Source organism: Scomber scombrus, chromosome 11, assembly GCF_963691925.1.
Source record: "Scomber scombrus chromosome 11, fScoSco1.1, whole genome shotgun sequence".
Classification (NCBI taxonomy): Eukaryota; Metazoa; Chordata; class Actinopteri; order Scombriformes; family Scombridae; genus Scomber; species Scomber scombrus.
Genome location: NC_084980.1, coordinates 24,895,700 through 24,920,865, shown reverse-complemented (window position 1 = coordinate 24,920,865; position 25,166 = coordinate 24,895,700). Strand labels below are relative to the sequence as shown.

Genomic DNA, 25,166 nt, shown 5'->3' with positions numbered 1-25,166 from the left:
CAGATTTATTTTTAAAAGCTACGTGACTCATCTTATTAATAGACGATCTTTACCAGGAAGCAGCATCAGCAGAGAGGAAAGTTTCCCGCCCTCTTTGTTGTCTCTCTTTCTCTCTCTTGTTTATATATATTTCTTTTTTTTACTCTCACAAAGCACAATGAAGCGAACAAGGAGGAATAAAAGTCAAAGTGCAGCAGAAACTGAAGAAGCAGTTCTGTCTAAAACAGGTCAGTGTTTGTTTCACTGTTTTTAGATAATCAGCTGATTTAAACACATGTACGCCACTACAGGAGAGAAAAGAGGAGCTGCAACATTTCCTTATTCAACATTTAGTTATCTAATCTAATCTAAACTTATTGCAAAGTTAGATAGATCTGGTTGAGCATGTTAGTGTCTCTGCTCCACGTTAAGCTCAGTGAGTGTGAAGGTATTTATTGTTTATCTATTGCAGGGATGTCAAACATGTGGCCCGTGGGCCCAAACCGGTCCGCCGAGGGGTCCGATCCGGTCCACTTTACTTCCTGTCTTCTTTTTCTTCCTTCCTTCTGTCCTTCCTTCCTGTCTTCTTTTCCTTCCTTCCTTCACTTCTTCATCTTTCCTATCTTCCTTCCATCTTTTTAATGGTCCGGTCCACATGAGATCAAATTGGACTGTATGTGGCCCTTGAATGAAGATGAGTTTGACCCTCCTGATCTAAACAATAGAGCAACATCTTTATGTAACTGGTTTACTCCCCAACACTGATTGTAGATTGATTTTATTGATTTAATTTATGGATTATGAAACTAAAGTCAAAATGATAACATGTTAAAGTTAAAACACATATTCCAAACATGCTCCTAAAGTGTTAAAAGATGAGGAAACATGAACAAACACATTATATTATACATAACAAACTAAACAATACAATCCTGACAGATCAATGCAATTTAAGAAATATAAAATAACACATCAGCAAACAAGAGCAGTCATTACAGAGTTTATTATAGATCTGTGTCACTCTTCCATGAAAACGTCCTAACACGACTCTTATATTTAAAATGTTCTGCTGAATGTGATTAACCAGGTTTTACTACATTATTAGATGCTGAACTGAAGAAAAGTTGAGTCAAAATGTGTTAAAAAGCCAAAAAATGCTTTATAATCAAACTTTAAAGACCCTCAAGCATCAGATCCTTGGAAAAAGAAAACTCCCCTTCTCCTCCAAACAACTTAACAGGGGAAAAAAGAAGGAATTTAATATTTAATATACATCTTTAAACTTCCATAAAGCTTTATAAATGTAAATGCATACCTCTGTCTGTGTGTGTGTGATCAGTGTGGCAGTGGAAGGGAGATGAAGGTCAGTGGGAGCCGTACTCTCCGTCCGCCTGCGCCTTGTTGGACTCCGCCGTCTCCGCTGGGAAAACCTCAGCGACTCTGTCTCTGGGCTCGGGGACGGACTACGAGGTCGACCTGAAGAAGATGGTCCAGATTAATCCCGTCACCAAGTTCAAGAGGAAGATTCGCTCTCAGAAAGTAAAACCAGGTGCGTCATAAAATAAAATAACTTCTTCTACTTCAAGTGCTGCTGATTAGATTTTAGCAATAATCTTAATTTTTATTTTATATTTGATACCTTTGTCATAGTTTCCTTTATTCCACAAACCCAAACTTGTTAAAAATGTATAAATATGTAATTGTTTTTGACCCTTAAAACGATTGAAGGCATTTAAAGTGTTTTTTTTTCGTGTTCAGAGGATTTGAGTGAAGCCGGCGACTCGGCCGCCAGTAACGGGACGACAGTTCAAGTCAAAGAGGAAGAGGAGGAGACGGAGACGGAGACGAAACCTGCAGCTAAGAGGAAAAGAGGGCAGAGCAAGAGTCAGACCAAAACCAAAGAAGAAATGAAGAGTGAAGGTAACACAGATCTAATTTTATACATACATGTGAAGAAGCGGGTAACAGTTATTTAGAGGAGGGGAAGCTGCTAGTTTACAAAGTTCAGTAACATCTTGCTTTTTATAAATACATACTGTAGATATAAACAGGTTTAATGTTTAACTGACGCTGCAGCAAATAATCAGCAACTAGTTTTATCATCTGTTAATAGTTTAAAGTTATTCTTGATTATATAAATGTCCAAATTATCTGCTTGCAGCTTTTCAGATTATTATTATTTCAGATTTCTTTTGTCGTCCGTGACAGTAGAACTAAATGTTTGAGTTGTTGGTCTGACAAAAGAAAACATTTAACGATGTCATCTTGGACTTTTGGGAAACTGTACAATGTTTCTCACCATTTCTGAGATTTTATCAACCAAATGATCAAACCGATTAATCGATATTGAAAGTAATCATTCATCGCAGCTGTAGAGTTTACCTGTACTTTATTTTGGATGTAAGTTGAATGTTTTGTTTCTGGATGTTTGACAGAAGTCGTAAAGACGGTGATCATGAAGGGAAAAGCTCCAGTGGACACCGAATGCAAAGCCAAACTTGGAAAGGTACAATATCTATATTATTATATCTATAACAGTATTAATATCATTATATCTATATCAGTATTTATATCATTATATCTATATTATTATATCTATATCAGTATTTATATCATTATATCTATATCAGTATTTATATCATCATATCTATATTATTATATCTATATCAGTATTTATTTATTATATCTATATCAGTATTTATATCATTATATCTATATCAGTATTTATATCATTATATCTATATTATTATATCTATATCAGTATTTATATCATTATATCTATATCAGTATTTATATCATCATATCTATATTATTATATCTATATCAGTATTTATTTATTATATCTATATCAGTATTTATATCATTATATCTATATCAGTATCTATATCATTATATCTATATCAGTATTTATATTATTATATCTATATCAGTATTTATATCATCATATCTATATTATTATATCTATATCAGTATTTATTTATTATATCTATATCAGTATTTATATCATTATATCTATATAAGTATCTATATCATTATATCTATATCAGTATTTATATCATCATATCTATATAATTATATCTATATCAGTATTTATATCATTATATCTATATAAGTATTTATATCATTATATCTATATCAGTATTTATTTATTATATCTATATCAGTATTTATATCATCATATCTATATTATTATATCTATATCAGTATTTATATCATTATATCTATATCATTATTTATTTTATTATATATATATCAGTATTTATATTATTATATCTATATCAGTATTTATTTATTATATCTATATCAGTATTTATTTGATTATATCTATATCAGTATTTATTTATTATATCTATATCAGTATTTATTTTATTATATCTATATCAGTATTTATATTATTATATCTATATCAGTATCTATATCATTATTTATTTTATTATATCTATCAGTATTTATATCATTATATCTATATCAGTATTTATTTATTATATCTGTATCATTATTTATTTTTATTATATCTATATCAGTATTTATATCATTATATCTATATCAGTATTTATTTATTATATCTATATCAGTATTTATTTATTATATCTATATCATTATTTATTTTATTATATCTATATCAGTATTTATTTATTATATCTATATCATTATTTATTTTATTATATCTATATCAGTATTTATTTATTATATCTGTATCATTATTTATTTTATTATATCTATATCAGTATTTATTTATTATATCTGTATCATTATTTATTTTATTATATCTATATCAGTATTTATTTTATTATATCTATATCAGTATTTATATTATTATATCTATATCAGTATTTATATTATTATATCTGTATTAGTATCTATATCATTATTTATTTTATTATATCTATCAGTATTTATATCATTATATCTATATCAGTATTTATTTATTATATCTGTATCATTATTTATTTTATTATATCTATATCAGTATTTATATCATTATATCTATATCAGTATTTATTTATTATATCTATATCAGTATTTATTTATTATATCTATATCATTATTTATTTTATTATATCTATATCAGTATTTATTTATTATATCTATATCATTATTTATTTTATTATATCTATATCAGTATTTATTTATTATATCTGTATCATTATTTATTTTATTATATCTATATCAGTATTTATTTATTATATCTATATCAGTATTTATTTATTATATCTGTATCATTATTTATTTTATTATATCTATATCAGTATTTATATCTATATACATGTGAGTCATTCTTGTGGTTCGACACCTGTTTGCTTGCATGTGTTGCTTCAGTCACAGTTCCTCTTCTGAGCTTTGAGCGTGACTCTGTGCTGTATTATATGTATTAATACGTGTGTGTGTGTGTGTGTGTGTGTGTGTGTGTGTGTGTGTGTGTGTGTGTGTGTGTGTGTGTGTGTGTTGTTGTGGAGATTTCCTTAATTAAGGGACAGAGAGAAAATCATGAGTCCAGTAAACAAATTTAGATCACAAACTAGTATTTTAATATATGTATCTTGTACAAGATGAGCTCAGCACACAGCACACGTAAGGTACAGAGAACAGAACTGAACTGTAAAGAAACAGAACCAAAGTTATAATATCTTTCGGGCTCATCCCACACCTCTCTGAGAATCAGCCCATTCTCCTGATACATAACGAGGCCTTCTCGGTGGTGTCTTATCAGTGCCTTAGTGGGAGTCCGGTACACAGCACTTCCCCACACTATGAGAAAGATACACAAGTTAACAAAGCCTAACACAGTTTAACAGAATACTGAAATGCATATGGATATAATGAATATTATTTCTCCACTACAGTGCACATCAAGCAAACATTAATTATAAGATAGTAAATAAAAAAACATTTCACTGCACTCAGGATATGTTTCATTCTTGATGAACATTTAATTTGAAGTCATTATTATCAACAACCGAAAAGTCGTGTAACAGTAATTATTGATCAGTGCTTCTGTTACATGAGAACAATATTTACCTGCTTATGAATTAGTAATTCATCTTTGAGTATTGAGTCATTATGAAGCATCTTTTCTGTAGATCGACAGTCACACCTACACAAACAATCATCTGACTTCTCCACTTAGTTCTGTTACGTCCTCGTTTGTCTCTTTTTTTCTGTCTCGACAGCCTAAAATAAACCACAGCATGTCTGGTTTGATTGCAGCTGGGGACTTTTGTTGCCTCTCTCCTCCTATTTCTCCTCTCTCGTTCTCTCTCTCTCTCTCTCTCTCTCTCTCTCTCTCTCTCTCTCTCTCTCTCTCTCTCTCTCTCTCTCTCTCTCTCTCTCTCTCTCTCTCTCTCTCTCTCTCTCTATTTATTCTCTCTATTCTGTCAGCTGTCAAATGAAAGAGAAATATGGATTTGTTGCTTTTTTTAGTTTTTGTTTGTACGCTTCATAAAATCATTGTTGTTTATATAAGTATGTATAAAACAACATCCAGGGAACAGACAAGAACATAACATAATATGAACATAATACAAGTCACTAATACTTAACAATATGATTATTATGATACTGTCTATTATACATAAAAACATATGTACCCATAACATACTCTTACCCTTCTTTTATCATCGTACTCTATAACATCTAACGTCTACTAGGTCATCATGTCTCTATGTCAGTCCTTGTTTTTCATGTTATTTCAAAAGTGAAGTTAAAGAAAGAAGAAGTTGACAGTAGAGATGTTTTTTTTATTCCTCTTTTCTAGGATGTAAAATCACCTTCATTCATATTTACTTCTTTTTTACCTCTCTCTCCTTCACAGGCTCATGTTTACTGTGAAGGAAAAGATGTTTACGACGTGATGATGAACCAGGTAAAATATTTAATTAGGTAACATCTGGATCTGCCAAATAAGGAGTATTTATTCATTTAAGATTTATTTGGCAGAGACACATCAATTCGGTTCACACCATCTGTAGTCTCCGAGCGGGTCAACAACTGAGCCAAACACTATTTAAAAAGAAGAGAAAACAAAGAAAAGTTAATATTAACATAAAAATTACATTTAGAACTATGAAGCTGAATGATTTAATAGTAATGAGATGTTGAGATGTAACGTTCATACATATCTAACATAGTTTAGTTTTGGGTTTTAATGATTTGTGGAGCAAAATTACTTCAGTTAATAAAGCAGCTTTGACTTTTAGACCATTTCTTAAAAGCAAAAGTCAACCAACGGCTTTATAATTATCATAGGAAATATATTTTAATGTTGCATTTTGATTTGTTGGAAGGTAAATGGATTTTAACACATGCTTTTCTGATTTTACAGACAAATCTTCAGTTTAACAACAACAAATTTTACCTGATCCAGCTGCTGGAAGAAGACGGCTCCAAGTCGTACAGTGTTTGGATGAGATGGGGCAGAGGTGAGTTTACTGCATCCTGGGGATTCTTTGCATATTTGTTGTATATTTAAGTGTTTGTATTCACTTTAAAATGAACACAAGTCTGAAGTTTGGATGATATTTTTTGGAGAACTGACTCCCTTCTTCTTTGTTTCTTCAGTGGGTAAAGTGGGTCAAAACAGTCTGACGGCTTGCGGTGGAGATCTGCTGAAAGCGAAAGATATCTTCAAGAAAAAGTGAGATATAAAAAAGAGTTGTAGACGTCTCCACATGGAGGCGAGTTAAGTGAAAAGCTGAAACTCTTGTTTATTCTGCTGCAGATTCTTAGACAAGACAAAAAACGACTGGGAGCACCGAGCGACTTTTGAGAAAGTGGCTGGAAAATACGACATGGTGTTCATGGACTACAGCACCAATGAAAAGGTACGTTTAGAGATAAAGAACCAATAACTTAAATATCGTCTTTATGGATCATAAAGCTTTTTTTGTTGTTAAATGTTTGTCATCTTATTTTAGCTCTGTCTTTTTCTGTGTGTGTGTCTGTGTGTGTCTGTGTGTGTGTGTGTGTCTGTGTGTGTGTGTCTGTGTGTGTGAGTATCTGTACCTGAGGGTTAAGGGGTATAGTATAATATATATTTTTAAGTATAAAGTATGTAGATATAATTGTGTATGGTGAGGATATAATATAATACCTGTGATGACAACTGAATGTGATTGTCTAAATGTAAATCAATTTAATAATAAATAATAATTATTATTATATAATTATATCTGATTGACACTGTATAGACTTTTGGGTTATACATAATAGTATTGGAATAGTTGGAAGTGAGTTGTCTATGTGATAAATATTAAGTTAATTATTTGAGTTATGAAGAAGAAGAACAATATATAAATGTATAATGCTTCCTTCTCCTTTTTGAACATGTGATATTCATTTATGAGACTTTGCAGGATATGTTTACTGTTATTTTTATTTTCTATTTGTGTTTTATGTTTTTTTTAGTTGTTACATGTTAGAAATTAACCATATCCTGCTGAATTTCTTGAAACTGATGCTTTGTAATCAGGACTTGAATCTCCGATCTTCTATCAGTATTTATATTTCTGTGTTCCAGGAGGAGTCGAAGACCGCGGTGGAAACTGTACAAAAGAAGAAGAAGACCTCAACACTCGATGCAAAGATCCAGTCTCTCCTGGAGCTCATCTGCGACATCAAAGCCATGGAGGAGTGCGTGCTGGAGATGAAGTTTGATACCCGCAAAGCTCCTCTCGGTCAGTCTGACAGAATCAAACAGAAAAACGATGAAATTTGACCCGATATCCTCTTTTAAATTCTACTAAGAACATCAACACAATATTATATTACATATTTATACATGATTGGTGTAGCTGGTGACAAAAAAGTACAGTATATTTTCAAACCTTTGCTCACTATACTGAATATTTCTCTTTCTATCTGCAGGGAAACTGACCACAGAGCAGATCCGTGCAGGTTACGCAGCGCTGAAGAGGATCGAAGCGTGTTTGAAGAAGAAGGGAAGCAATAAGGAGCTGCTGGAAGCCTGCAACCAGTTTTACACTCGCATCCCACACGACTTTGGGTAGGGAAACACTTAAACTGAGATATGCACTAGTTTGCTGCAGGAAAACAAATGTCTAGATGATGACAGGCAAGTGCTTCACGTTGGTTTCTGTCCCTGTAACTATAATATCTAATTCTTTAGGTTAAAAACTCCCCCGATCATTCACACAGAAGATGAGCTGAAGGAAAAAATTGCACTTTTGGAGGTAAAGTGTTTCTAAATTTGCTGTGGTTGATAATTATTCTGTTTTCTTTCTTCATTTAATCTTGTGCTACATAATATAATGTGTGTCATTTCTGTCTTATTTCTTTTCTCAGGCGCTCAGTGACATCCAGATCGCAGTGAAGATGGTCCAGTCGAGTGCAGACGGTGACGAACATCCTCTGGACAGACAGTATCTCTCCCTCAAGTGCAAACTGCAGCCACTAGACGCCGGCGCCAATGAATACAAGGTGTGTCTGCTGCTTATAACTTTTATACTGATAAAGAAAAAACAGCCATGGTTTAATCAAGCAACCAAAACTTTATCATAACAGGTAAAATCAGAGAAAATGGAACTAATATCTTCAAGTCAGTCAGGATTTTTACATCACTCAGTTTGCTGAGTTTAGCCAAATCAAGTCAAATTGTACCAAACCAATCAGATTATCTACGGCAGCATAATATAATCCAAAAAAGACTTTATCAAACTTTATCATAACTAATAATTCATATCTTTAGGTCGGTCAGGATTTTTACATCGCTCAGTTTGCTGAGTTTAGTCCATTAATATTCCCAAACCAAGTCAATTCAAATGGTTCCAAATCCATCAAATAATCTACAGCAGCATAATATAATCTACCTGTACCTTAAAAACCAAATTAAAAAGTTTACTAAAATCGACTGTAGCTCTGTAACTGCTGATTTTCTGGGGTTTTTTTTCTCCTTCCTATGAAAACAATTATTCTGATTTTAATGGGACAAGTATGGATTAATCATTCTAGTTCACATTGTGGCTACATGTGATGTGCTATTGTGTGCTACCTTATACCCTATTTACTAAATGTATTCTGTATCATATCTATTGACTAGTACTGTGCATGTTACATGTTATAGTTGGCTATAAACTAACTCATATATAAAACCTAGTATTACAAAATCTAGTATTTAGTTGGAAATTGTACTTGTGTTTCTATGTGACTGACTTAATGTATCTCCTAAAGGAAATATTCATCTCTCTCTCTTCAAAAAAAAGCATTAAGTAATTAGTGAGGTGCCTTTTACACTTGGACATTTGTAAATGACGCCACGTATCATGATACTTTAAGAAACTACAATGAAGTTCAATATACAAATAGGTTTCCTTCCTGTACCAACTTCAAGCATCATACAGAGAAGAAACCACTGCAGAAGATGCAAAAAGGGGCTTTAATTATCCAGAACGGGATTTTAATGATATCAGATCAATAATATCACAATAAAATACAAAGAAGGAGAAAAAAAGAGGAAATAAACAATATCCAAAAATAAAGACATACCACAATGATCAGATAATTGGTTCACGGTTCAGGGTTGGCATCAAAATGAATCAAATAATCAGATAACTTGCACATACGTCTATATAAAATATGTCATATTACAGCAGAGCAGGTTTGTTACACCAACATTAACATTTTGCTTTGAGCAGCAGCCTCATACTGTCATTATGAGCCACTGTGAGTCTCTGCATGCTGTATTTTCTGTAGTAACGCCACAGGTGGGCAGTGTTTAGAGAGGTACAGAAAGCTTTAAAAAGAGAAGTCTTCACAGTCGCTTAACACATACTGAGTTTATGAGTCAACATGTTAGTTTAGTCTGTGTTTGTCTTTATCTGTCTTATGTAAATGGCTGAAATATTTAGCCTCATTACACACTTTAAAGGCCAGACGGGAAGAAAAGAGGAGATACTAATCCCTTCCCTACTTCTGACAATCATATTATTAGTCTTTCTTGCATTATATTTAATGTCCAAATCTGAACCATATTCTGAAGATACACTCAATAACTGTTGAAGAGCAGCTCTACACGGACTGAAAATCACCAAATCATCTGTGTACATGAGGTGGTTAATAAGAGAATTACCAACCGTGCATCCTGTTCTACATCCGTTTAACGGTATTGACAAATCATTCGTCCATTCATTCATTTTTTATACCACTTATACTCTGAAGGGTTTGGGGGGGTAAAGCCACAGATCGCCAGTCAATCACAGAGATATACAGAGATATATAAAGGCAGATAACCATCTACACTCACTTTCAGGCTATTTAGAGTCACAAATGAACCAAACCTGCTTGTTTTTGGTCTGTGGGAGGAAACCAGAACCCACACAGGCACGAGGAGAACATACAAAACTCCATATAGATGGTAAAAAGAAAAGGAGACACAAGACCGCCCTGTCTAACTTCATTATTCACATGAAACATCATCATCAACATCATCTGATGAGCAAACCACAAACCCAGGACTACAACTTAAACCTCCAGGAAACCCTCTGTGATATAATATGTCAAATAGAAAGTTTGAGATAAATATTAAAACACATAAACACATAGAAATTGTGGAATTTAGTCTTTTGTATTGATCTAAAATCTCCTTTAAAGCAACAAAGACACATATTAGTACCATGTTTAAAACCAAACTGGTTGTGAGAGGTCAGGATGAACTGGTCCAGCCTATTTAGAAGAGTCTTCTCCAGCACTTTGAATAGACTTTAACATATTAACCAGGAGCTAATTGACTATATTTATAATCCTGTTCACCCCTGAAGATAATGTTTATAGTCATATGTATGTATTTTTCTTTGTTAACGCTCGTCTCATCTGTGTGAAGGTGATAGAAAAGTATCTGCAGACCACTCACGCTCCGACACACTGTGACTACTCCATGTCTGTGCTGGACATGTTCTCAGTGGACAGAGAAGGAGAGAACGACAAATTCCTCTCAAACTTACACAGCAGGTAATAAAACATAATTACACTGTTGGTTCATATTGCCTCAAATGATTTATATATTGTTAGAAATCTGGTTTAATTTCCATATTTGCTTTTATAAAGTCTGATAAAGTCCTTTGTGTGTGTGTGTGTGTGTGTGTGTGTGTGTGTGTGTGTGTGTGTGTGTGTGTGTGTGTGTGTGTGTGTGTGTGTGTGTGTGTGTGTGTGTGTGTGTGTGTAACCAGGACTCTGCTGTGGCACGGTTCCCGCCTGTCTAACTGGGTCGGCATCCTCAGTCAGGGGCTCAGAGTGGCTCCGCCTGAAGCTCCCGTCACCGGTTACATGGTACGATGCATGACTGGACAGAACAGGGAAATACATTCACATCCTGTTTTTCCATTTTTATTCTATCTTTACATTCGTCTGTGTTATAAAACATTTCCTCTCAAGCTTCAACCAGGGTGCAAAATTCACTTCTTTGTTTTTTTTGTCCACTGAGCAATTTTACCAGCTACTCAGTCGATTACTATTGTAGTTTTTTTGGCTGGTGAGTGAAGCAAATCTATCAACCACTTAGGAGCATTTGGCAGGTGGCTGGTGCTACTTTTGTTCCCTGGCTGCACCTAACAGTTATTACCATTTAATTTAATTATTTTGGTCCATAAAACATAATAAATCACATTTCCTAGAGCCCAATGTGACGCCATCAAATTTCTTATTTTGTGAGACCAACAGTGCAAAACATAAAGATATTAAATTTACTATAAGACAAGGAAACATTGACCCAGTCTGGTTTCACTCTTTAAAAAGTATATAAATAGGTTTAAATTATCACCCAATTATGTGTTAGACCTTTCTAGCCAACTTCATTCCTACTTATAATTACAGGTTTTACACATATTTTTGGAAATTATGGTCAATAGGCCTCATTTAAATGAAATTATACCTTATTTTTGAGTTAACGCCTGTTGTTTGGCCTGTTGTTTGGGACCAAGGACAACAGGACGTTTAAAACAAATTACCTAAACAATGAATAGATTATCAGATTAGATGCAGATTAACTTTCTGTTGATTGACTAATCGTTGCAACTCTGAAGTCCTCTGCTTTAAAAAGAACATGTAGTCATAAGTCAAAGATAAATACATTACATAAAATGCATTTCAGAAAGTCATGTTTTCTCTTTTAACACCATAAACTGACACTTATGTTAAAAATAAAACCCAACAAGTTGAACTTTTTATGGTTGTAATCGATAACGGAGCGGCTAAGAAACACCCAGTGTGATTTTTGGAGTAGAAACATCTCAATTTTATTATGTTTTTGAATAAAATCATCAAGTATTTGTCATATCATCAGTTTTTCTTCATTGCAGAGATAATCATTTCCCTTCTTTCTCTTTCATCCAGTTTGGTAAAGGTATCTACTTTGCCGACATGTCGTCAAAGAGCGCCAACTACTGCTTTGCCAACCAGCAGAACCACGTCGGACTGCTGCTGCTGTGTGAGGTGAGTCAGTTAACAAGTTGTCGTCCCACACGCCAACTGTGAAGATAAATGACCATCTAAGGGCGTATTTTGTTAAAAAACTGTAACATATTTTCATTTCTAGAAGTTTTTTCTCACCTCTTTTTCTATTAATACTAAACTCTTTAATCATCCTGACAGTGAAGGAAGAGGTGTTAAAAGTTATGTTAATATTGTAATCTGGGGAAGTTACTGGAGGAGGCAACAAGAGAAACATAAAGGACAAATTCTTCAAGTATTTGATGCTTAAATGCTTTTAATTTCAAAGCCCATAACTCCTATTAACAGTAAAACCAATGTGATTTGAATATGACCTTATTATCATGTTGGACCTAGATGTGATTCAGCACTTTTTGAACGTGTGTCTCTGTGTGTGTGTGTGTGTGTGTGTGTGTGTGTGTGTGTGTGTGTGTGTGTGGTCGCAGGTCGCCCTGGGAGACAGTAACGAGCTGCTGGACGCCAACTACGAGGCCAACAATCTGCCGGCTGGAAAACACAGCACCAAAGGAATGGGACAGACCGGACCTGACCCCAAAAACTCTGTCACCATGTTAGTCTGCCTCATTATACCGATACTTTTTCATACAGGCCAGACATTGATCTGATAGTGTTCGCTGTTACACAACAAATATAATGACACTAACTGACAGGGGAACTTTATTAATTACACTATCAAAGGAAGGAAAAACACAGATTGCTGAATATATAGAAAGAAGAAGTAAAGGAAGAAGAAAACATTAAATATAGGTAAGATGCTAGTTACTTAAACAGCTGCTCTATATGATGCACCCTTTCTCTTCTTATTGTAGAATAATTTCTAAGTAATAATATTTTATCCTATTAACTTCACACAACAATACAATCACTCTGCTTTATATATTATTTTATAGCCCTGCTGCTATTCTGCATAACATTCAGATCTTTTTTAACCCTTAAAAACAGGCAGAAGTGGAAAATGATGATGTAAAAAATCATAATTTGATGTTACTAGTTTTCTCGTTTGCACCTAAAGTAAAACATTTCCACACATATTTTTAATATATTTAGGATTTAATGAGTTGTATCTCCACCAGGATACAAAGAAGTGATACATTCTTGCTTTCCCAGGTCATTAATATCACACATACATAGCTTCTAAACTGATTTTTATCATTTCTGTCAGAGTATAAACCTACAACAAGCTTTAATTCTACCAAATTCAAGGCACATACAACTGAACAACCACCTTAACCCTCCTAACAGAGTGTTAAAGAGTCTGTATCTCCTGGTGCACGTTGCCTGTTTAAGGGTTAAAGACCTTAATATCTTAATAGTGCTCGGCTAGATCCATTATGTTATGTGGTTTAATTATGTGGATCCATTTGTTGAGGTCTATTTATAGCACTCCAGTAGAAACATTAACTTATTCCAGAGAGAGTCAGATTGAAGTAAAACATTCAGATACTAAATGCTGAACTCAGTTTGCTCTCAGTGATTCAGATACTGAAGCACTGACCTCGCTCTCCCCTCATTAGTTCTGCTTCCCGCCTCTCCCCTGTTGATACAGACACAAAAATCCTGTTTTTCATTACAGAACAGTCATGTGGGCATAAAACATACTAGCTATTTAGTTTATAGTACCAATCATGAGATTAAAATGTGATCTACCTTATTAGGCCACGTACGTCGTTACGTATTTTTAAACCAGTTATCTACAAATCATGTTTATTTCACATTACTGGCAACTATTTTCCAAAGCACTGCATGTTTTTGACTGTTTTCCCACCGTGTAATTATTATCTGGTTTTACTTAATCTCAAGCAAGTTGCACTAAAAGTCTCTGCAAGTTGATTTTCAGACTGTGTTGGCGACTAAAACTAAGACCTATGATATGTTATCAACAATGGTCACAACATAGTCACATGAAAATACTTTTGGGTTCAGCAGAAGCTCGGCTAGTAAACTAAACACAAGTCAACCAAGCTCCTGACTGAGTGAGAGGCAAGAATCAGATTCTTAGGGATTAAGAGGTTAAAGGACCAGTGTGTGAGATTTAGTGGCATTTAGCAGTGAGGTTGCAGATTGTAGCCAACTCAATACCTTCTCCTCTCAACCTCCCATTTCAAGCACATAAGAGAAGCGATGGTGGCTGCGACAAAGTGCAATAGGTCCTCTCTAGAGTCAGTGTTTGGTTTGGCTGTTCTGGGCTACTTTAGAAACATAGTGGGCCTGCTCCCTGTGTAGATATAAAGAGCTCAGTTATTGTAGTTTGAGGTGATTATACACAAATTAAAACATATTTATAAATATTATATCCCATTTATGGCGATTCTTTTCCACTAGATGCCACTAAAGTCTACACACTGCACCTTTAATGGGGTAAAACCACCAGAATGATCCTTTTAATAAATGGGTCAGTGCCCAATAAGAGTCTGCAAGTTGAGTAATTCAAAAATATGTTGAAAAATAATTTTAAAAAGCAGCATCAGGCTTGTTAAAATTGATTTTTGTTGGTTTTATGTAATTACAAATGACATTTGCACCATTTTTTTTAACCAAAAGTACTTGCTCCTGAAATTCTCAAATGGTGTAACCACAAAATAATGATAAATATTAAATGTTTTATCCACCTAAAGTGTATTTAAGTAGACTTATACAAATCATTACTTACTTTAAAAACTAATGTAAATGGTTCCTGATTGACATGATTCCCCAGGTTAAATGTAATATTTAGAACAATTGTATTCCATTAACTTTATTTAATGTATAAAGTTATAATGTAAGATCATGCCAAACTAGTTGGTATGGTGTTTTATTGAGATTTTAGCATTTTTAAGCAAGTTGAATTATTTGGTACAGGCATTTTCTGCCATAATCCTCTAATATATTCTCTCAAAATGGATTAAAAGCAGAACATTTTATGGTATTTTAAGGTTTTCATACGTTTATTTTCACATTTTAACCCCTTTAAATTTGACTAAATATCTCGTTTCTCTCTTCTTTCTCTCTCTCTGTTTCTCAGGGATGATGGTGTGATGGTGCCGATGGGTCCAGGGGTGAAGACAGGCTTGGGCAAACACAACGGTTACTCCCTTCTCTACAACGAGTTTGTCGTCTACGACCCTGCACAGATCCGCATGAGGTACCTGCTGCGGGTCAAGTTCAACTACGCTTCGCTGTGGTGAGGCTCTGTGAAATAACGAGGGTGAGCGGATTTCCTCTCCACAGACCCGGGATCATTTATCACTCCGTCAGCCTTCGTGTGTAGTGAAGTGTGTCGCTTGTGGGTTTTCTGGTTAAGATGTTAGAAACCTGAACACAACAACTCTCTCTGGATCAAACTGAAACCTACTCTGTCGGTGATGTTCAAACAGCGGGAACTAACAGATCCAAAGGTTATAAACTTCACACAGTATGTAAATGTGTATGGAAACTTTTATCTCATGTAAGAAAAAAACCCTTTTCTAAAAATCTCCTTCATGTGTGAGTCATGAAATGATATTTGTATCTTTATTTATGGAATGAGGTGAAGGTAAAACTAGACTGCTGCTGAGGCTTTGATGAGGGTAAAAGATGAGAATGGATCTACGTGATATGAGGAAAATATGAGGAACATTTTGCACTATTTTTCGCCCCATGTTGATTTATATTTTGCAAACATCCTTCTATCAATGTAAGCTGTATTGTACCGCATGCTGCCTACAAGAACATTCATAGCATTTGGGTTTTCTGATTTGGTGCCTTATGGATCTATTTCATTACCAGTGTCTGACTTTAATGACACAAAATGATTTAAAACTTCTTCTAGACTGGATTGACGTTATTTCTCAAACATGTGTCTTATTGAAAAAAGAAAAACTAGAATGTTTTTGTTAATGTGAATAAGTGTCAGGTTTTTTTATGGGTTAACATGTATTGCAATAAAGAAGAATAATGTTTTTAATACATTTTTATTCATGTAAAATTGAGACAAAGACAATATTCTGTAACAGAAAAAAAACAAACCATTGATCGTCATTCATTCATTGTCACTTAAAACAGGATGAGGTTACAATATATACAAAATAAAAAGACAGTTTGGAGTCTCTGTATGTGTGTTGTTGTTTTGTTTTTCACCTCCTCCCCAGGAGGTAGAGGAAGATGAGGACTATGTCGAGGTAGATCATGAGAGCAGCGTTGATGTATTCCTCCGGGTCCAGACGGTAACTCATCATCCCCATCATCAGCTGACAGTCGATCATCAGGAACTGAGACGGAAAGAGAGAGAGAGAGACAGGAAGGGAGGGAGAGAGACAGGAAGGGAGGGAGAGACAGACAGGAAGGAGAGGAGAGCGTATACAATAGGGTGAGAGATTATCACCACAGAACTAGTAGTACATTATAACGTCTTTTATAGATTATCTTTATTTATACAGGTAATCTAGACAACATAATACAATACAACACAGAGTTACAGACAAATAAGTTAATTAGTACCGAACACAAGTGAATGTGCAAAGTGTCGGGTGATGAACAGATTAAAATACTTAAAGTACGTCCTGAAAACCACCACTAAACACTTTTAAAGGGATATAAATATCTTCGTAATTTTCTATAAATTGTTATAATGTGATACAAAGGTTTATAAAATACTGTGTATTGACAATATGACACTATATCCAGTGAATGTGGGTTTAATCCTCTTCAAAGACGGATATTGGCTAACATGATTTTCAGGCACTTCAGTATTTAAGTCGGATTTATGCGAACTTCAAGATAGATTAGTTTCCCAGCTGTAGTTAAGATTTGGAAATGAGTCATTTACAATCAATCAGTTTATATTTATAAAGTGCCAAATGAACTGCAATCAACTGGTGCTACCTTTATTATAATTTGAACTATTAATTATATCCCTTAGGTTATGCTGTAATGTCTCTCGGTCTGTGAGATTTTTATTGTTTGCTAGTAAACTGTGTTTTATCTTTTTACTTTATACTCCTTTTTATTGATTGACTTATTATGCTTATTGTGTAGGTGTTCTTTATTTTATTATATATAGAGAGAGATTTTTATTATGATCACCAGGAGCTGAGTACAGTATTTTGTTCTCTTTCATGTACCTACATGACTGGAGTAGCAATAAAAATCCTTGATCCAAATCACAACAGAAGTTACCTAAAGGCACTTTTCACACAGATCAGGTCTACTCTGTAATTTATTATGTGAGAGTCTCAGTTAAAAGAACCTGTGTGAGTGTTAGTTTGGCCTTTAATGTGTCTGATAAAGGAACTTATTTAGCTACTGAACACGAAACCTCCTTTAAATGAAAACGAGCTCTAACTGAAACCCCAACGAAAGCTGCACTGAGCTTCCTTTATTTTTCTGACAGCAGATTGTTTATAGCGGTAGTTGCAGTTAAGGTTCACTCGGGTCTTCAGGAAACCACTTGTATTTCTGTCTGTAGGCAGTTACAACGTACGCTGATGGGTAACCTCTTTATCTGCACGCAAACAATAAATCAACTGTTTAACCTGTCTGACCAGGAAGTACCTCCATTTTTTATGGTTTTGTTCCATCTACTTTATAGAAAGAGAAGTAAGTTTAGTACATGTGTAAATACCAGTGAATACAGCAGAGCTCCCAGACATCCGTAGGCGACATCAGCGATGTAGGAGTAGTAGAAGGTGCAGAAGAACCCAAACATGATAATGTCCACAGCCAGAACCAGAAGAACACCGTAACAAATAGTGAAATCATAACGAGTCTGAAACCAACACAGAAACACACGAACTGCATTAATACACTCGGTCATGTATCGCTTCATGTTTCTGCAATTTTCACTACCCAATATTTTTCATGTCTGTGGTTTCTGTGGCTCTTTGCAGTAAGAACTAATAATCACAAACAGCGTCTGACATACGTATATGAGTAATATACATTGAAACAGATTGATTATGATAATGTAGAACATGTTTTAGAGCCTAGTGTCGTGGATTGGATTTAGTATCATTATCTGAGACAACGTTTTCACAAATTCAGCAATTTAATGGGACCTGGAGACAAAACAGGGACCCATCATAGCTGCTGCTTTTTTGTTTCTTATAAAGTATATTTGTACAGCTGTGTAAGAACATCTGTATTTAAGAAAACATTTAGATTTGTTGCCTCTTCTGACACTGTCTTTGCTCTTGCAACGTGTATCATCATAACATCAGATACTGATTTTCTAGAACTTCAAATATAACATATACTTTAATGGAAAAGTGCACAGTGGTTTTCTTAAAATGTATGTAGATCGCAGTAGATGCACATTTAAAGACATTGATTATAATAATGTAGGAGGTATGTTAGAGGCTAGTGTTGTGGATTGGATTTCAATCTCATTATCTGAGACAGTTTGCACAAATTCATTCAATTTAATAGGACCTGGAGACAAAAAATGGACCCATTGTAACTGCTGTCTTTTTGTTTCTTATAAAGTGTACTTGTAGTATATATAGTGGATACTTGTACAGCTGTGTGAGAACATCTGCAATTGAGAAAGAACATTCAGATTTTGCCTCTTCTGACACTTTCTTAGCTCCTGCAACGTGTATCATCGTAATGTCAGATATGGATTTTCTTTGCAAGAAACACTTAGGTGCTAGAACTTCAAATCTAGCATGTAAGGTAATGGGGAAACTGCAAAGTGCTTCTCTTAAAATGTATACAGATCAGGTGTATGCATGAGTTTCAGTTCAGCCTCGTGTGTCTGACCTGGGCTGAGAAAGCGATGATTGCGAAGGAAATGGCTATCGTTACTCCCATCGTGATGACGACAGCGGTGGTGTTGTGGAAGGAAGCGATAGTTCCCACCATGTATGACAGACTCAAGGTGACCACGACCTGTTGGTTCAAAAATCAAATATATTATTATTATTATGTATATATGTCCAGGTTTATATGTTTTATTCTTTAAATAATTATAATCTTTAGACTTTATGTAGACCTGATTGAAGAGTACATTCAGGTGCACACATTTTAAGTCCTGCACTCATTCACCTGACAGAGTTTGTGCAACATTCAGCATTGTTTATTTAACCATAAGAATACACTGTCCTCATTACACATGCCACAAAACCTCTGTGAGTCTGGGAACCCAACTCAGAACAGGAAACTGAGGTTTTTATTTAGAAACTGTAACCTATAAAAAAAAAACTAAACTTATATCATGCAAAACTAAATGTGAATAAAATATAGGCTTTTAGAGGTTTTAGCTTCACTACTTTTATGTCCTAACTGCAGCGGACTACTAGATGTTTTTCATGTACACAAACTGTATCATTTGTAATTTTAGTGTTTAATACTTGTGCTTGGGTGGATTTGAGTTGAAGATCTCTTTCAGACATGTTTGAAGATATAAAAATACTCCAATACTGAAAATACATTGACTATTAATTTGTGTCTCATGTGTTTTTTCCACAAAAAAAAGTTCAATCACCTCCTTAAAAATCCTAAAAATTACATCCCCTCCTCCTACTCTCTTTAAAGTGAAGAAGCTGCCCACTTTCATAGGTCTTCAAGTGTCAAAATGCACAAACATCATGACTCCAACTAGGGCTGGGTATCGGTGCTCCGTACCTTTAGGGTATAGACCAAAATAAATTGGTACCAAGTAGAACCAAACTGCTCCTGTCAAACGATACCTGCAATCGATCCTTTTTGCACCCAGAGCTAGAATTTGTATGGACTTGCTCACAGCCGATCAACGCAGTCACATGTTAATAGTGACTGTTAAAGCCTGTTAAACTAGAACTGCTTTTGTAGTGATTGTAAATGTGTACTATTGAGTGCTTTTCTCACACCGTGCTGTAACATGGCAGAATGTACGTCTATGCACATACATGGATTTATAAGTGTGTATAATGTATGCAGTGACCCATATGATGGTTTTGACCATTTTGTATTTAATGAGTAATCATTTGAAGACTTTCTAAATGCATTTCTGTAAAAATCTAATCATTTAAGTGTGGAGGAGTGGTGACATTTTATGCAATTTAATGCTTCTATTCACATGATGGGTATCGAATGAAGTATTCACTTGGTATCTGTATCACTTTATGGGTATTTGGATCGGTACTGGTATCTTCATTTTTTAAATTCATTTTTTAAATGAAGATACCCAGCCCTAACTCCAACCAGTCAAGGCAGATAGTTACTGACCCAGAGCCCATTGATTCGATCATTCTGCACAATGAATCTCAAACATCGAACTGAAGCAACAAGAAGAAAAACTCACTTTTGACCTGAGAAGGGCTTCATGTGATTTTCTCAGAACTGCTTTATAGCGAATCATATGTTCTTGGTGCCTGCTTGACCAAAATATTTCACTTCTCTTTCCAGGAGGAGACTGTTTTTGACCGCTGATACTGCATATCTAAGATGTACTTCCTGTCATTCTTTCATCATGCTGTTTGGGTTAAATGTCCTTTCTGTATTTCTGATTCAGCAGTATCTAGTATCTGTCTTGTGTGAAGATATTTGGGGTTGTATGCTCTTGTATCAGAAACCCACCAGCGCCACGATGTTCCAGGGGTGACGTCGGCTGAAGGACTTGCAGCAGCTGAGGGCGATGGCGACCACGGCGAACACGATGAAGGAGCTGAGGTAGGCCCACAGGTTCTCCTGCACCGCCTTTTTGACGACGGTGGAGAAGGTGAACACACACACAACGCTGAAGGTGAACAGCAGCTGGAGGGTCAGGATGCTGAACACCTGCACAGGGAAGAAAAAGGATAAATGTTTGTAAAAATTCAACTCAGTTCAGGTTATAATTTAAAGAAGAAACAGCAAAAATGTGCAAATAAACACAAACATCTTGCTTACAAATGCATAAAATAACATAAAAACATACTGTACAAATGCACTGCTGTTAAAATGACTACACTGCAGTTTAAATGCTTGTGGTAAACCTTAAAAAAACAGATTTTAAAGTTGTTTATGAACATTATTTACCGTTTTTAAGGTATGAATACAGAATGTCTATATAATACCTTGCTTTAAAAAGACCTAAAAATAAGAATTTGCCTAAGAATAATTTCAGTCATTCGCTCAGCTGATCAAACAGCTTTAAAACGTATTTTTAAATAAGGAAGAATGTCACTGTGACTTTAAAATGAATCACTGAATGTCTACTTGCATGCTTATCTGTTCTCTAAGCCTCTGAATCACAGTTTGGGCTCGAAGACAGTTTTTCCCCTTCTGATCCCTGAAAACAACACAGTTTTGACTCAGAGGCTTGAATGTGAAAGATGATCTATTTATTTACAGAAAAAAGCAAAGATGAGGGCAAAGTTTGGTCATTTTGTGACCCCTGATATCTCTCCTGGGACTCCTAAGTTTAGGGAATTTATGGGACAAACAAATACTACTAACAACAACCTGCAGAGCCCTTATCCAGATTCCTCAGCTGGATTTGCTGCAGATTGTCTCTCCTAATCATGTCAATAAAATTACAGCTTTTCCTCGTCTGTGAAAGTTTGCAGCTGGCATTGTTCAATTTGAAGATACACCAGATTGATTTAAGATGTCTAAAACTAAATATATTTCACAAAAAAACAGTATTTGTCATCACACACATGAATACAGATGCTTTTAAAGTAAGCAGCCACCAGTGAATCTTAAGTAGCACAAACCTTTCTAACAAAGCCCATTCTCACTGACTTGTCATCAAAGGACGATGATGCAACGAGTGGCGATGTGTCCGCCATGAGCTCTGGGTTTATATCACAGAAGGACTCGTATCCTGAGGTAGGCTGGTACGTATGAGTTGTCTCTATTTTGGCTGCAGGGTACATTGCAGCAGAGTAAGGTGGAGGCTGTTCTTGGTAGGAGTACGGCGGTGGCTGTGAGGACTCATCAGGAACAGCTGTGTGCTGCGTCTCTGTGGATGGGAGGGCGTCCTCTATGTCCGACATGCTTGAAGAGACAGAAGTTCAACCAAATAGAAAAGATATGTTTTATAAAAGAAAACATGAGCAGAAGTTCCTATTTAACATAATCAAATTACCCCAAATAATAATATGAGGTTTGATTTTAATGGGAGAGGAAAGAAGAAAAAACAAAGTTCTGATACACAAATCTGTTTTCAGTTTTTGGACTTTTTCTCTAATCTTGGATTTTTGGTGAAATATTGGATCATTTGAACTTTTATTGAAATGAAACCATGTGAGAAGTTTAGAGCTTGTTATATTTTCCATTGTGTCAAATCTTCATCTGAAAAGTAACTAAACCTGTCAAATAAATGTAGTGGAGTGGAAAGTATGAAGTAGCATCAAATGGAAACACGTACAATCCTAACTCCAACCCTCAAACTTGTATTTAAGTACAACACTTGAGTAAATGTACTTTCCACCACTGATTATATTTTACGGTTATATTTTAGGGAAATCTGTAGTTTTACTTGAACAGTGATTTGTTACGCAACGCTACCTGCTGTTGACCTCGTTGCCCAAGCACGGGGTAAACAATAGGAAGTAAAACTCAAACTGAAACGGGGAGTACTTCTCTTTCATGGTGGTGGGAAAACCGACGTTGTGTCATGTAATATAGTTTTTAAAAAAATGTATTGTCCAATATATGATGACACTCTATAATAATCCAGTAGAGTTGAATCAATCAAGGTGTAATTCCCACTGCAGCGAAGTTTAGTGTGACGCTCGGTTATCATAACAAGACAGAAGATAGTTTCACTTTTCATTGCAGAAAAGGCAGAAATGTATTAAAGCGTCCCTGTTAGCACGTACACCTACAATACCAGAACTCTTAGACTGACAATTATCAATTTTATTATTTACATCTGTGCTTTTTCTACTGAGTCAAAAGTCACGAAATACCTTTAAATGTAGATATGTTAACATCTGTTTAAATAGCACATGAAAGCACACTTTACTAACCAATTACCTGTTCATCCACATATGTTTAACTAATAGTAAGTCAGTTACATAACATCAGACATTTTGGTGGGTATTTTTTGATTTAACTGCACATTATATTCATATTTTCTCATAATTATCTAAACATTTATGGATAAAATGGGAACTTTTCTTAAGGATTAAACACAAGCACACAATCAGAGCAGTTAAAGTTTATATTCTCTCTGATGAATGGACTCAAAAGTTACTTACTGCACCCATTTCTTCTCTAAAACAGATCATTTAAGGATCAGTTTGCCCTAAATCACACAATAAAACGCCCCAAAAATGATACGTTTACTTTCAGTGTTATCGCAGCAGTGATCTCAAAACCTCAGCGACTAAAACCAATCTGCATGTGTAGATGCTGCAAGGTTTCAATGTGACTGAAAACAACCTTTAAAGGATTATAATGAACTAGATATTTTCTGCCTTTGTTTAAAGTACCAGTAAATGTTATAAACACACAAAAAGCAGCAGAACAAACAGTCTCATGTTTGCTTTTTACTTTGCATACAGAACAAGTTTAGGTTTTAAATAGGAAATAAAGTGTCTTGTTTGTTCACTTACCTTCTTCTGCTGGTCTGTACTTGTGTCTGCGAGTGAAATGTGACACAAAATGGTTTGTGTGAGGTGATGATGATGATGAAGAGTGATGCGGGACGTGGGGTTTCACTTCCTGACAGTTTAAACTTAAACCTTTGACTTTTGAGTGTGCCGAAATGGGAAAGTCCACTGTTGCTTCATAGTTGATCACAAAGTAGGTTGTCAAAGTGGAGTCTGGGGACTTCCGGGAGTCGTTCAGTCTTCTTTTAGAGGGTCCACAGCAAAATGTGTAGTGATTAAACTGAAAGTAAAACCAGACTGTAAATAAAAATGTACACAGTGATTTCCACTTTTTATCAGCTCAGTATCAAATCACACGTGATTATTATCTGATTTGTTTCTGGGAATGTTTCACCTCTGACTCGGGTCAGATAGTGGAGCCCAGAGTTCAAACCAGACATGCAGAAGCAGCTTTTACACAACTGGAACAAACTACCAGCAGAACTGAAATCAGCCCCAACATTTTTAAATCCAGGTTAAAAACACTTCTCTTCTCCTGTGCTTATGACTGAGCTCTTTTAAAGCAATTTAAATGTTAATCTTTCATTTGCACTGTTTTTCCTTTTAATGATTTTAAAGCAAATAATTATTTTATGCTGCAACCTTATATTTAATGCTCTATTCTAGTCTAGTTTTTTTTTTTTTTTTTTTCTCTTTCTCTCTCTTTTTATTTTTTATTATTAGTGGGGTTTTTTTGTTTTTAATTATGTTTTAATGTGTCCATGTTTTTACTATTATTGGGTTTTATTTGTATTTATATATAAATAAAGCTGCCTTGCTTTGCCTATGTTTCCACTGTATGAGTCAGCTGTTGCCAGGCAGAGATTATAACAGCAGCAATAAGAATCACTGAATCTCAATTTATTTTCATTAATTGGAGCAGAAAGTGAAACTAAACAGATTTGTGTTTATAGTGAGATTCATGAAGTCAGACTCAGATACATACTTAACATATTTAAGACTGAAAGTTAACTCTTGACCTTTAAAACAGCAGTCAAGGAGGTCCTCTTAGCAGCTCTCCCCGAGGTTTCAGTGGTATTACATGGTCTTCATCAGCAGGTGGAGTTAGTGTGTGATGGAAAAACACCTTCAGAGTATGTTTATCTTTTCCGAGCATGTTTAAGACTTCACGTCCATGTTGGTTTAAAAAGTTATCTTTTCTACCTTGGACACAGAAGAGGAAATGACTGAAGATCATGTGATACTATCAAA

At 34.8% G+C, this 25,166-nt stretch overlaps 2 protein-coding genes across 2 annotated transcripts; one reads left to right on the top strand and one right to left on the bottom strand.

The window, feature by feature from the left end:
- Window positions 1–106: 106 nt before the first annotated feature.
- On the top strand, window positions 107–15,606 carry parp2 (poly (ADP-ribose) polymerase 2). Its single transcript, XM_062428645.1, has 17 exons — window positions 107–227; window positions 1,319–1,528; window positions 1,738–1,899; window positions 2,415–2,485; window positions 5,792–5,842; window positions 6,302–6,398; window positions 6,538–6,613; window positions 6,698–6,800; window positions 7,496–7,652; window positions 7,843–7,981; window positions 8,105–8,168; window positions 8,281–8,415; window positions 10,814–10,941; window positions 11,160–11,259; window positions 12,322–12,420; window positions 12,864–12,988; window positions 15,440–15,606. The coding sequence occupies exons 1-17, from the start codon at window positions 158–160 to the stop codon at window positions 15,600–15,602; spliced, it is 1,950 nt and encodes a 649-aa protein (XP_062284629.1). The 5' UTR covers window positions 107–157; the 3' UTR covers window positions 15,603–15,606.
- Window positions 15,607–16,497: 891 nt separating this feature from the next.
- On the bottom strand, window positions 16,498–22,358 carry si:ch211-284o19.8 (protein lifeguard 1). Its single transcript, XM_062428646.1, has 5 exons — window positions 22,071–22,358; window positions 20,950–21,150; window positions 19,153–19,281; window positions 18,017–18,160; window positions 16,498–16,664 (listed from the first exon to the last, which is right to left on the bottom strand). The coding sequence occupies exons 1-5, from the start codon at window positions 22,350–22,352 to the stop codon at window positions 16,530–16,532; spliced, it is 891 nt and encodes a 296-aa protein (XP_062284630.1). The 5' UTR covers window positions 22,353–22,358; the 3' UTR covers window positions 16,498–16,529.
- Window positions 22,359–25,166: the final 2,808 nt, after the last annotated feature.